This window comes from Macrobrachium rosenbergii, chromosome 40, assembly GCF_040412425.1.
Source record: "Macrobrachium rosenbergii isolate ZJJX-2024 chromosome 40, ASM4041242v1, whole genome shotgun sequence".
In the NCBI taxonomy this organism is placed as follows: Eukaryota; Metazoa; Arthropoda; class Malacostraca; order Decapoda; family Palaemonidae; genus Macrobrachium; species Macrobrachium rosenbergii.
The window spans coordinates 26,222,666-26,237,366 of NC_089780.1; the positions used below are offsets into that span (position 1 = coordinate 26,222,666).

The 14,701-nt window shown below is 38.6% G+C and overlaps 1 protein-coding gene across 6 annotated transcripts in view; it reads left to right on the top strand.

Annotated features, from left to right (window-relative positions):
• Positions 1–2,986: 2,986 nt before the first annotated feature.
• The window catches only part of Pex5 (peroxin 5), a 91,641-nt gene continuing 79,926 nt past the window's right edge, over positions 2,987–14,701 (top strand). For 2 of the 6 annotated variants that reach the window (XR_010849574.1, XM_067083403.1), the window contains exons 1-7: positions 2,987–3,109; positions 9,323–9,485; positions 9,674–9,801; positions 10,239–10,364; positions 10,603–10,727; positions 10,855–10,984; positions 12,025–12,205. Coding sequence is in view for 4 of the 6 variants with exons in the window: in XM_067083403.1 (XP_066939504.1) it covers positions 9,350–9,485; positions 9,674–9,801; positions 10,239–10,364; positions 10,603–10,727; positions 10,855–10,984; positions 12,025–12,205 (826 nt within the window). In the remaining 2 variants the exon portion in view is untranslated. Of the gene's footprint in view, positions 3,110–3,736; positions 3,814–4,298; positions 4,359–9,322; positions 9,486–9,673; positions 9,802–10,238; positions 10,365–10,602; positions 10,728–10,854; positions 10,985–12,024; positions 12,206–14,701 lie in introns of those variants that run through there. The other 4 variants (XM_067083404.1, XR_010849573.1, XM_067083401.1 and 1 more) reach the window with 4 other exon arrangements.

Sequence of the window (14,701 nt, forward strand, 5' to 3'; positions counted from 1 at the left end):
AATGGAATCCTCCTCAGAAAACGACTGAGAGGCTGGAAATTTGCCATCAAATTAGAATGAACAGGTGAGAGTAGGACAATACTTTTGATCAACGGAAAAGGTTGTGGAACGTGAACGAAGAGGAAAAATAGAGGGAGTGAAAGTAAGTAGTATGGTCTAAAGAATCTTATGCCATACTCTTTCAAATGGAGATGTCAACGGTAACGACAGATAATTTCCCGAGATCCGGCAGAGAAAAGGAGTGAGATCAGTGAGATACGAAAAGTCACCAGCATGTCTAGTCTCAGTGAAGTTATATTGCTGATCCGAAAGATGAGAACTTAATTCAGGACGCGTAAGAAAGTGGGCGTTAAGTAAAGTTTTGAATAACTTGGCAGCGGTAGAAGTTAGAAAAAATTGTTTCCTAGAGAAATAAGTGACAAATACGAAGAGGCACTTTTCGTTTTCTCCAGTATATTGCTCTGCTTCTTTTTACCGTGTTCATCCCTTTTCAACCCCCTATGATATTTATTCCTTTGAAACTTTCTTACCAAGTTAATAGCCTGGTATACTTGGCTTGTTTCATGTGAATGTGTACGCAATAATAATAATAATAATAATAATAATAATAATAATAATAATAAATAAGAAGAAGAAGAAGAAGAAGAAGAAGAAGAAGAAGAAGAAGAAGAAGAAGAAGAAGAAGAAGAAGAAGAAAGTCAGTGTGTGAACGCTAACTTGTTTCCCGACTCAAAAACAAGAGACTTAACCAATAGCGGACATTTTGCTACTTAAAAAAGGGGTCTGATTTGTAAGCCAACGTACTCCCAATAAATCAACTCGGATAGAAAAACTTGACAGCGTACGAAACGTTTTTATCAGTTAGAGGAAACAAATGGTACTTGAATCTATAGTACAGGTCAGGCAGATCGAAGGCAGAAGGCCAAAAGAACAAAAGGTGCCTGATTCATTGTGTTACCTGAACTTAATGAATGGACCTTTCCTACCTGAGTCCGCACGTTGACCGTTTTTTTTATTTGCAGTATATTTTCATTTTTTTTCCAGAGTTACGTGCTTAATCTGCTGAGGGGGATTTAGTATGAAGGATTCGGAATGTACAAAACGCTTGAATCTAAGTTTCAAGAGACATTCCATCAATTCAGTTGAAAAACAAAATGTTATCTAGTTTTGTGTCTGAAATCGTGTCTTAATGTGTGGTCCTTAACTGTTGTTTCATTGGGAATGGTTGGCATGTCTTAAAAAGGCCAGTATATGACTAGGATTAAGAGTCATCTACAGTAACTTCGGACGCCACAGATAGAGGCTACCATTCATGACATAAGACCGTTCTTGCTTGGAATTACAAAAACATCTGTGAAAGAGGGATTCGAGTTCAGTTGTATCAACCCCACAGACACCATGGGCCACCTCTAGGTTGCTTCTCTAGGAATAAGAGCTCATGGTGGCATAAAGCCTTCTTTGAATACATGAGGAAATCTTGAATTTGACAGTCCATCGACGTACGCCATCGGCATCTGTTGCCTCCCAAAATTGGTTCTGTTTGAGTCGAACTTTTCATAACATTTGTTACATACTACTTACATTTAAGCTACAGCTGAACTATTGGATACGTTAACAACCTGTACCTGTTAAATCACCTGTATGATGGTTCCACCTTGCCGGAAGTAGGGGATTACCTCACCGAAACTCTCTCCTCTGAGGAGTCAGACAGTTTTTGGGAGATGCTTTCTTCCTCTTCCCATTTTGCTGACTTACAAGTCTTCCACAGCCAGTCTACTCCGTGAGCTAACAGCCTTTCAAATTTGGTTGTTGAATTCTAAGTAAATCGCAAAAAAAAAAAAAAAAAAAAAAAATCGCTTACGAGCGGCGTTCAGTTTTAGGCGCCGTGAAAATAAGTTTAGGAAGAACTCATTTATAACTACATAGGTTTCAAGCGAGTTACTCTGTTTAGAGGAATTGTCATTTTCGCCAAAGATAATGAAAAGTTAGTTGTTTTGACTTTTCTTTATTTCTGTCAAAGATAGCAAAGTATCCTTTACGCTAGCCCACATTTCATCCATTATCTGGCTTTATACTCTTACATATAGAGTAAACTCGTTTTAGCATGAGACCGAAGAACCATTAGTTAAATGGCCGTAAATGGTGTTAGAAAGAAGGCACTTCATATGCATGAACTCCAGTGCTCATGCGAGATCGACACGGGTGGTGCAGCGTTTGTAGGAGTTCGACGTGACGCTGAGTAGTTTTCTGGCAGACACATGATGTTGAAATTTCCTGCATTTGGCGTTCATTCTTGAATCCACAGTTAAGGGATGAATAAAGCAGTGTCTATCTAGCTTCTTCTTCTTTTTTTTTTAACAGATTCACCCCCTATATGTGGATAGAGATGATTTGCACGAAAATTGTGGGAGTGCTCGACGTGAGACGAAAGGGTGTGGCTGTAGATTCTAATGGAATATTTTATACACGAACCAGGGTTTACTAGTCGATATAAAAGGGAGCAAATGGGAAAAAATTATAAAGCTTGAAGAACGAGCGAATTGTCGAAGTATCGGTGCGACAACAAAGAATGCTTTGAAATCCAAGGAAAACAGTGCGCTGAATTTATATTAGCACAATAAGAGTGTCTGCGAATTTTTTTTCTACGATGTGTGTGTGTGTGTGTGTGTGTGTGTGTGTGTGTGTGTTTGTCTGCGTAACAGCCTTAAAAACAGATTCCTTTGTGGAATGACGAACAGAAAACCTCCTTAGTACGGTAACTGCATACATGATGAAAATGGTAAACAAAACTGCAAATTTGCAAGCTGGCAATTTGCCAAGTATCATCGTAAAAACGTCTGTAACAACGCAAAAGTAACATGAAGGGTATAAGAGTGTGCATTGTTTTCGTAGACGTCATTTCTGTGAATATCTCGAAGACAACAAAATCTAGCTTGCCTATGTGAAATCTACCCAAGGCTGAATTGACTTGCCAACTAGTTTATTTAAACATCCCAGTCTGCGGTTCGGGGCTCGGTCAGTCACTTTACCTTGGTTATCGAAGTTGTGCAGAGCACCTGTTACTGAGCTGTTAAGACAGAGGTGCAACCATAAGTTTCTTTTTACCTGGGTGAGAGTTTAGTGCTGTTGTTGGTTGCTAAGGTGGTAATCGTGATCTGTGTGTGCCACTAAATATAATATAATAATTAAAAGTTCGGTTGCCGAAGGATAAGTTTTGTTTCTGTGTATTGCATATACGCGTTTCTTTGTGACTTACAAAGACAGCGATAATGCAGTCAAAACGTTAAACTAAGATTGGAAATCTTCAATTATGCAACAGTGAGCAATCAGAAAAAAAGCCCATTTGTATAAATTTGCATTTTCTGGTTCGTATAAATGTATGTTCATAAAAACCCTGTCTATAGTGACCTTTTTTTTTACATGCCTTATAAGCATTTTATTCCAATCTTTAACACATGTGCCCGAAGCATGGTGATTGTTTATTTTTTTATCTTATCTAAAAGAAAAAAAAAGTTTAAATACCCCTACCCTAGCATTATTGGAATGTCTGGAAGATCTTCAACTCTTCACCAGTAAGGTAGAGACTTTGTAAGAAAGGAAAAAAATATATTATAATTTGATGATCCAAATACATACAACTTCATGCAAGTAATGTGCAACAAATATTAAGACTGATATCGGGTATAAAATTATTTTATGGACTACTTGCGTTAAAAGAGAGTTGAATACTGTAAATAAAGGCTTTAGGGCATCCGAACGCGAAGAGGCTGAAGTTAGGAATGCTGAAATTGCTACCTTTGGATATTTAATATTGTAGGTATTAGCTGATTTATAACGCTGTGACCTTGAAGCGTCTTGATGAAACGAGAGCTTTTAAGGAATTATTTTCTATGTTAATTCCTCTCTTTAAATGGTTATTCGTGTATTTGGACGTCAGTCGAGGGAACCGATGTGTCCGATTCCGACCTATCTTGAAAGGGACCTATTCCTATTTTGCCCTTATCTGCTTTGTGACGATGCACCTTTATCCTTTGTAATGAACGCAAATAACCCATAACTGCGGTAACAGGCCTTTGTTTAAAGGATATATTTTGTTATTGTTGCCAATTGGTCTTAAGATGAGTAGGCCTATCCATCGTATATCTCGTAAACATTACCTAATAGACAGGCAAGGCCTATGGCTACCTCTAGCTCGACGTCAGGATAAGGCCGTTCGCGTGATCAATTCATTTACCTTATCGTGATATCTCATTATCAATATGTTGGCCTTCAGGCACCAAGAGGCCGTGTTTTGTCACTCGCCAGACTTCATCATACCCTAAGCAAACATTTTCTTCACTCAGGGGTCAGCCTGAAGCGTAAGGCCTACCTGTAACATAAGTTAAATACAGTACTATACTTTAGATGATCAAATTTCATAAGTACACAGGGGCAATACTGCTGAACAGGTGCACACACACTGTTCAGCACAATATCATGGTAGGAAGGACCAGAGGAGATTTTGCAGGGGCCCTGGCCAGGCCATGGCACCCTAGGACAGGTTAAGTTAGGCTGCATCCCAATTAAAATAAGTTATGTATTTGATGTGCAGAAATGAATCTATTGCGCACAACTCTTCTGCACTTTTACCAAATTCAGGGTAATGGAAGTAATACGTAAGAAAATAGGTAATGAATAACTTTAAGAGGAAGGAGAATTTGTTCTAATCTACATAACTTATTGCTAAGCAAGATTTTCACAGTTTATGAATTAAAATCACCAAAAGGTATTCCTGCATATCATCTGTATGGCTTTCGGCACTCAACGTTAGGCTAAGTCTGGAGATCTTGGGGACTGAAGGTTGCATTATGAACTGACTCCTTAAGATAGGGAAGGTTTGGTTAGGATGTATCCCAGTTGAAGTTTTATTATTTTCATATATACTTATGGTTTTAATAATTTTTTTTTAGCCTGTAGATTTTTACCAGTAAATCCTTAGGTGTTTATGAAAGAAAGACAGACCAGGATCATTCAAGACACCACCTGGGTTAATGTGAGGGAAATTGTTTGTTTGGTTTTATACTGTTCCCAAGAACTATAGATTTTTGGTTATTGTAAATGAATGTTGTGCTCAGCCTAAAGCCTAGTTCTAGTTTTCTGTAAATGTGGTAAACCTAGTCCAACAATTAGTAGCTTACGTTCCATGGGTCATTCTTAAATCTGAATCAGGCATTCACTTTGCTTCCCACACCTCCAGAAATCCTTCATGTACCTGCACCTCCCTTATCTGCTCTCTGCCCTTGGCTGCACCTTTCCCATAGGGGGTTAAGTGCTGTCAGTACACCTCATGTAGTCCACAGTAGGTATTACTTAAGGTTCTTTGCAGCATCCCGTCCGCCCCTAGCTGCAACCCCTTTCATTCTTTTTACTGTACCTCTTCCATCTTACATTCCACCCTCTTCTAACAATGGATTCATAGTGCAACTGCCAGGTTTTCTTCCTGTTACACCTTTAAAACTTTTGTACTATCAACTTCCGTTTCATCATGGAATAACTTCATAAGTCCCAGCGCTTGGCCTTTTGCCAAAATTCTATACAGTATATACTTTAGTATTGTATCCTTGACTGCATCTTTTTCAGTGTATGTGTTCTTAACTGCCAGAAATGGCAAGTGTAAATGAAAGCACACACTGTGTGAATAGATTTGCAGAGCAATGATCAAACTATGGATGCAGAACACCAAAAGAGAAAAAAAAACTGCTCAGCTAAATGAACTGCCTGAGCTTTATATTTAAGCTGATTGGTTGAATGAGAATGTTGTATACTGATTGACTTTTGTGCTGTAGAAGAGATGGGAAATAAAGTGGTAATCAAGTGTGGTGGATGTGGACAGTAATGAATTTGCATGCTGAATTGGCTTCAGTACTACTGTTTGCTGCCCAACTATCGTTACTGTTTGTTAATTTTATTACATGATAATTATGTTTTTCAGTCAGCATTGCATGGTAAATTGTACACTGTAAAATGCAGTACATACATATGGTATATACAGTAGCTGTGTACAAATATAGTACACTTTACATAGGCAACAATACCACTATAAAATGTAAACGGGAGTCTGGCAGACATGTTGTTCAGAAGTACAAACTAACATTGTGAACTACCACTCAACGTAACTGGTATTCTGGTCGTTTTCTTTTGTTACTCTTTTACGCACATAGCATCCACTATACATACACAAATATATTGCATACAGTACAGTACCTTCAGCTATCTGGTCTTAGATGTAGTTGCTCTAATATGAATACCTAGTTTGAGTAGGTTAGGCTACAATGGTGAAGTTCTTGAGAGAGAGATTTTGTGTGATAAAATGTCATATTATGTGGTTGTTTCATGTTTAGTATACACATAAGAACCACCAACAAGAAGCATTCTTATTTCATTGGATTTTATAGATTTTTTAAGTTGTCCTTTCATAGATATGGTAGTGTTGGGATAAGATTTTGGGGTAGCATTTTGGTGCTACGGTGCTTGGCTAGCAAGGTCGTTAACCAGACTTTCAGTGCCAGTAAGCAGTTTATCGATGTCGGTAAGTGGTTTTTCGGCCCCGATAACCGGTTTACAGCGATATTATCGTTGATTTTCGGTTGGCAGTGCTCAGCCAGGAATGGAACCCCCACAGTTAACCAGAAACTTCCTGTATTTATTTTTGAGGCCTTTCTATTTTTCCATAAAGTGATATCCTGTTAGTAATTTGTTGTCTATTGCTCAAAGGCTTGACCCTAAGGTTGTAGCCTAACATCTTTTTTTATAACTACACCTTGTCTTTGGTTTTTTAATTTTTAGTAACTAGGTTAGAGAGAATTCTGTTTGCTTTATAATCATTTTTACAATATCAAAGTGCTTGCATTTCTGGGTGAGTGGGAAATTAATGTGCCAGTCATACTTTATCATAACCTAACCATCCTTCTGAGCTTGGTCACTGAACCTTGCCAGGGGGTTTGCTCCTCCTCCTCTCCCCCCCCCTTCCATTACACCCACCACCAGTAATGGTCACACTGCATTGAATGGTCTGATTGCCATCTCATAAGATTCTTTATACAATAACAGTGTATTTCTGGGGAAGCTTCAGTTATTTGTGTTACATATCACAGTCTCTCTTAAAGTAGCTAACCTAGACAATGAGCATTCTCAGTAGGCTAGCCAGGGATTTTGCTCATCCAGACTTTCCCATCAGTTACAGCACCACTGCATATCCCAAGTGCAGTTAACGCAATATCTTGGTCAGTATTCATTCATGTTCTCATGCTTGGCTCCAGTACCATGTCATGGGATCAAACACTTGCAAATAGTCATGCTATCGTGTTCAGTTAAAGTGGATACAGGTGTTGGTTCTAGAGAGAGTCTTAAATTTATTGGTTTCTAATTCTTTATTAGATTTTCAAATCTTGCTTTAACAGGAATCAGTGATATTAATTTGGTAAGAAGTGTGGTATATCATTGTAAAAGAAGTTGTGGTAATAGTAGTTCTTCATTGGATGGGTGGGTAGAACTCTCGGCTAGCACGCTGTTGGCCCAGTGTTCGACTCTCCGACCGGCCAGTGAAGAATTAGAGGAATTTATTTCTGGTGATAGAAATTCTTTTCTCGTCATAATGTGGTTCGGATTCCACAGTAAGCGGTAGGTCCCATTGCTAGGTAACCAGTTGGTTCTTAGCCCTGTAAAATAAATCTAATCCTTCGGGCCAGCCCTAGGAGCGCTGTTAATCAGCTCAGTGGGGTGATTAAACTAAGATATACTGAACTTGTGGTAATAGTGTGGTTATGTAGTTATATGCAAGTATTTATTTTTTGCCCTATGTAAATGCTGTCTTTCCTAATTAGAGTAACTTTTCTTAGGTGGTAAACTATTTTATTATACTGCATAACATGTTACAACACTTGTATTTAGATCAGTTTAGCAACCAGCACTTAGGCAGCTTTAGGAGAGAGAGTGATTAATTGGTAACTGTTAAGGAGGAGGAAGTTAATATAACCATTCTGGAGAATGGATGTGGAAGTATGTATAAAATTGAATGGTCCCCCAGGTTAGAGTTAGCAAAGCTTTCCTGCTGTAGGATATCAGTGAAGACGTGTGTCAAGATGTATGTTCACCTTTAAAAATAAAACATTTGTACTTAAGGGCAAATCTATTAAACTTTTACTTCTTGAGATATAGCCGTGAGAGAATAAGTGTCGTGTATGTTTTTGTATAGTTGCTAAGGAATAAATAAACTGAGAGCTCATTGAATGCATGAACTACCCCTAGGTACAGTAAAAATGGTCAGTGAAATATTTAGACTAAGGACACTGAATAGATGAGAGTGTTGCTTTGAAAGGAAAAATGGGTGTTCAAGTTTTTGTCAGAGTATACTGTACTTCTTTTTAAGTGCATGCCTTCTAGTAACTTTTTTTAGAATTAATTAATTTCCCTCTAGTAGTTTGTCTGCAAGTCTGTATTTACAATATTTTTTTATATCCATATGTGTGATACAGTGCGTCCTTGACTTACGATGGGGATCTGTTCCAGCATCATGCCGTGAGTTGATATCTGCCATAAGTTGATTTTTCACCATTATCGGTGCTTTCACGGCACTTACGGCGCTGTAACTTGAGTTTTGGCGCCGTAACTTGATGTTGCATCAAATTACAGCACCATAAGCGCCGTTAACTCGATGCCTATTTTTGCCGTTAGCGCCGTCAACGGCACTTACGGCACTGCAACTTGATGCAACATCAAGTCACAGTGCTGTAAAATGCCATTAAATGCACTGGAAAAGCACTGTAAGATCAAATCGCCATAAGTCGGTGGCACCATAAGTCAAGGACTCACTATATATCCTTTTTATCTTTTGGTTCTGTCAAATAGGTATTGGGAAGTAGGTCTGCAGCAAGCAAACAGTTGCCATTTTTCTTATCTCTAAAACGTACTACAGTACAGGGAGTTTGATTATTCTTTAGGAACTTGCATAGTTTGGTACATTGACTTTTTGGTGTATGCCATATGAATGTTTACAGTTTAAAGAGTACTACCTTGACTAGATAATTTATATACCTGTAAATTATGGTTTTTTAGTTGAAAAAATGTGTATGTTGATACTTGTTAGATTTTCATGTTAAGAATTATTGTCTGGCTAACTAAAGCTGTACTGTTAAAATATTCATCTTGCACTTAAGCTTTAGTACTTTCTGGATTTATTAACAGTAAGTAAAATTTTTGTGACATTTGCGTTTTGTAAAAAATATGTTTTCATTGCATATTGATGTGCAGTTGTAAGAAATTCATTTTTTTTTTTTTTTCCCAGAAATAGTTGATTAAAAGGGAACCTGTGATGGCTTTACGCAATTTAGTAGATGCTCAGTGTGGTGAGGGCAACGCCCTCGTTCGCCTGACCCAACATGTGATACGTGATAAAGCACTGGCTGATGAGGGACTAGGCTGGCATCATCGGCATCCCCTTTCACAAGGTATGGTTTGAAAGTTTTCTTTAATGAAAGTTTGTAATAGTGCCTGTTGTTAATTTTGAACATCGTTCAGCCCCATTCTGCTCTCTGTCGTTATTGTTTATTTCTCATTCTTTTGTACTATATTAAGGATTATCAGTTATAATTGCTGCTTAAGCCATGCTATCGGCCTGTACCAATTCTTTATGCAGGGGGTGCTTATAAAACTCAGTATGGGCCTACCATAGAAGGAGACCAGTTGGTTGAAGAATTCATGACTGAAACACAAGCAGCTGCTGCAGCAGCCCCCCAGGCATTTAGAATGGATTCACTTCTACAGGTACAAAGTCTGTGATACTGTTTACTTTTCATTGCACTGTATACCTCATTACTTTTCATTGCACTGTATACTTCATATAAAAGTTATTGTCTAAGTTGTTTTTTTTTATTGATTGCAAACTTGCAAATAGATTTAGTTGTTATGAATCAGCCAGTCTCTATTTTCTGTATTAAAATTACCTTGGTAGCAGTTTTTTCAGCTTTTGTATTTGGTACAGCACACTGCATATGAAGGTAAATTCACTATGATTGTTTTTTTTATTTATTTTGTTTCAGTCATGTGCACTGTACTATAAAGGTCTTGAAATCTTGGGTATACAGTAGTAGTCTGTGCAATACCCTGATAATGGAAGGTTCCAGATTACATAAGAGATGATGTTGAAATCGCACAACACTTTTAATGACACCTGTAGTTTATTATTGTTGCTGTTTTTCCAGGAAATGCGTGAAATAGAAAGTATGCGTGCTCGAGCTGGTCCATTACGAGGTCCTGGTATTGCTGATTTGGCCTCAGAAGCCGGGACTTGGGCTGAAGAATATCTTGCATCAGAAACACATGTTCAAGTGGGTTTTATAAGTAAATGCTCTTGTATTATTTCAGTGTCCTCATGTCATACAGACTCTTATGTTGATTGTCACCTGAGGTAGATTTTCAGTTATAACTTTAAATGTACTGTATCAGCATTAGAATTTCTTATTTCCTTGAAATTTGTTCATATATAGATAGTGATATATGCTGACATCTGGTTTGTTTAAATTGAGGAGGAATGAACATCTAGTTAGTGTAATTTTATTATTTCAGGAAATTGGCCCTGGTAGTGACTGGACAAAGGAGTTTGTCGAGCATCAGAATGGTTTAACCTCTCCAGATATAATCACAGACAATGATACGCGCTGGGCACATGAATACCTCAATGAAAACTTTCTGTAAGCACCTTGTTGTATGCTTTTGTTTTATGTTCTAAAATTTAGGTCACTTTGACCAACTGCTAGTAAATTTTGATAATGCAGCAGGAGAATTTGTTGGTTATCTTGCCCAATTTTGTTTTGACAGAGATGATGCTTCCAGTACAGAAGCCAGCAAATGGGTTGAGGAGTACAATCCGCAAGAAGATTCTGAATTGGCTAAAACAGCTAATGAACTGTTAGGAACTGTTGATGATCCAAAGTTTCACAACACTGAAGTAGGTATTTTTTGCTTGAAGATATGAAGAATCAGTTACTTAAAAATCAGCTAAACTTTGATCAAGCTAATTGGTACAGTACTAATAGAAATATATATTTTTTATATGAAGTAATTTATGTTGGATATTTATGATGGCTAGATAACAAGAATAATTATTATTATTATTATTATTATTATTATTATTATTATTATTATTATTATTAGGTAGAAAACTCTCCCTCCAAAAGTAGAATTAAAGGTTTTTGTAGTATCAGCTGCATTTAATTTGTATAAAATATTTAATTTCTTATTTTCTCTTGGTTGCTTTGTCTCTCTTACTTTATTCTGCTAGCACCTCTCCTATATTCATCATATCATTATAGAAGGAGAGGTAAACAATCGATGGGAATTCTTTTCATAAAAAGGACATAATACATCCAAGTTGGAAGGTAACTGTAGTGTTTATGAGAACGTCTTGAGCTGGGTATTAAAGTAAGGCATAGGTCATCTGAGGGGTTTTTTGTTTCATGGGTAATTAGTTTTTTGAGTGAATTCTGGGGCATGCTTCACTCAGGCTCTGTTGAGCATGATCACACCAGAAGACAAGAGTAGACTGATCTGCAATGGTGTGTGCCAGACTCACCATTGCAGGTCAGTTTTTTCTTCTGGTGTGATCATTCTCAGTAATGCCTGAGCAAAATGTGGTCTAGAACTCACTCTAGAAACTACTTGGCCAGGAAACATTTCAAGGAGCAAAAATCCCCCCAGACAACCTACTCCTAATTTCAATACCTGGCTCAAAAATTCTTTGTGAACAGCCGAGTTACTTTAAAGTTATATAAATATATACAAGACCATTGAATCACTTGTAGACTCTGACAGGGTTCATCCAAAGGATTTTTTGAGTTAAAGGTACAGTTGGAGCAATATAAAGTCAAAGAAGTTGGATAGCTATGGATGCGAAAAGTCCAAAGGAATGTGAAGTAAAAGATAAAAGAAAATTCAGCTATTAAACCATCTTCTTGAAGTAAGTGATTAATGAAGGAATTTTTCTTTCAGTTTATGAAGTTTATAAAAAAGCTGGGCGAAGGGTCAAAGGGTGATGTTAGCAAAGACTGGACAAATGAATTTTTGTCATCTAATACATCAAAGGAAAATAACTTGGAGGAATCGTGGAGCACCGAATTCACTCAAGGACAAAAACAGCAGTTACATGAACAGTGGCAAAAGGAGTTCACAGGTATGTAAATTCTCTTTTATTTCCATGTTTGATATAAAAACTGCCCCTGTGTGAAGGTTTTAGGTTATTTTCCACCAATAATCTTATGCAATATATATACAGTAAACTCCCCGTATTCGCGTTCTCATGGTTCGTGGACTCACGCATTCGCGGGTTTCTCTGTGGAACATATCTAGCCATCATTCGCGGAAAAATCGCCCATTCGCGGTATTTTTCACTGAGAAATAGTCACTAATTACTGTATTTTCATATAATTTTCATGAATAAATGCACTTTTTGTGATAAAACTATTAAAATACTCAGGTATAAGCATTTTTACAGGGTTTTTCTTGGTTTAAGCTATCAAAATGGGCAGTTCTAAGTGTTTTTAGAGGGGTCTTAAGCATTCGCAGATTTGACCTATTCACGGGGGGGTGTGGGACGCATCCCCCGCAAATACGGGGGGTTCACTGTATTTTTATATTGAGACATATTTGGGATAATTGGGGTGCGGTATGTTATTTTGTTACCTTCGTGGGGTAGTGTCCTTGACCCTTGGTGAGAACCTGGCCCAGCTGGTAGTCCCTGACTGTGGGTCTTGAGCTCAGGGTATGAGTGCCTGCTGCCTTGAAGGCTGACACCTCCTCAGGTAAAGGCTAAATCCACGGTCAAAAATTTTGCCCCAGCTCATGATGAGCACTAGAAATCATTGGCAGTAGAATGATGGATTGGGCAAGGGTGTTTTAAGTTCTTCATCTGGTCTTCAGCTCTTGATGCCTAGTGGATAACTTTGGCTAAAAACCAGTAGGCTACAGGAAGGGTCATTGGCTTTAGTCAGATGGGAAATGCACACTGCAAGGAACTGGCTGTCCTCTAGTGTATTAACCAATGAATCCATGGAGGATTCTGAAACAATGTATTGTATAGGCAAAATTCAGAAATAACCACCATTCCAAGGGACAGAGCGATACTAATGATATGATTAAATGGCCCCCATCTGCAGGTATATGGGGATACTATCAACCTACTGGTTTATAAAACTAAGAATAACTGGGAAATTAAAACAAAAGAAGCCTAAAACAAATGGATAGATGTACCAGGTAGAAAATAAATTCAAGGTCGTTGGACTGGACACCATAGGTGTTTCATAATTACAAAGCAGAGAAATGGAAAAAGAAATATTCAGTGAGGTTAATGTAGATATTTATTTAGGAAGAGCAAACAGAATTGGTAGTGGAAGAGAGGGCATAATCTTAACACTAGCAGCAGGAAAGTCACTGACCAGGGAGCACTGAACATTAAGTTACTTATCCCCCCCTGGAGTCATTCTCTTATGTCACGCTGTGGACAACACGTCGTGCTGTGCAGTCCAGCCTAATTCGCCAGTTCATGCTTGCTTGCTGAATTCGAGAAGTATTCACTTTTGTTTGACAAACTGTTGCCTTTTTTTATTTCGTCTTTTGCATTAGATTCATTCTTCTGTAGCTATGTTGGATTCTGGAGCTTCCAGTTGTCATTATTGTAGCAAGGGCTGTAAGACTAGACTTACTAAGCTTTGTTATGATGCACATTCCATGTGCACTATGTTTACAGGCCAGGTGTGTTCGAGAGAGAATACATGTTCAGAGTGCAAGGACTGGGATGAATGTAAATGGAAAGTGCTCGAATCTCATCTTCATAGACTGGAGAAAAATAGGCTCAGAAAGGTGGCCTCTGTGAGTAGAGATTCTTCACCTAAGACTGACTCTAGCCTAGCTCTTCTTTCTACTGCTGGACACTCTCTCCTACTCTCAGTCCTCCCTCTATTCCTCCACATACTCCTGTCCTAAGCTCCCGTGTTTTGACCCCGATACCATAGCCAGTCTGGAGTCTAGAACTGAGTCCAAATTCGACAAGAAAATTACAGTAGTCTAGTAGTTAGTTCGGTGTTGGAGATAGGGGCGTCCCTATTGTGTTCTTAGGGAAAAAGTTTTGTGTGTCAAAGTTAGTGATAAAGTGTTAAGTGAAGTGTCAGTGGAGGAGGTGGCTTCCCATCCCACCTGTGCTCCTAGGCAAAAGTCACTGTCCTGCTCCACTGTACCTGGGAGAAGACATAACGGAGGTCCAAGGGATGCTGTTGGGGTTTGCCCACAGGTTGCTGCCCCCTGAGTCAGGCCTGTTGCTAGATCCCAGGGTTCGACCAGCTGCTGCTGGAAAGGCACGTCAGTGGATGTGCACCGCTTGTCTTCTAGCTCGGACTCAGATTCGAACCATGGGTGTCTTAGACACTTCCTGGATTCATCCCAGCTACTGAAAAGGCACATGGACAACTCTGCTCTTGCTTCCCTGTTGCCGGTCAAGCATCACAGGGACACCTTCAACAACCCACTTCCATCTTGCAGCTATAGTGTGGATCCTTCAGTTTTCACCTCTGTTCAGCTTTCTGCACACCCATGGGATTCTCCTGTTTCATTCTCTCCCAAGGATTCCAAACGGCCGAAACATCGGTTTAAGTGTCTGTCGCCCGAGACCCCATCT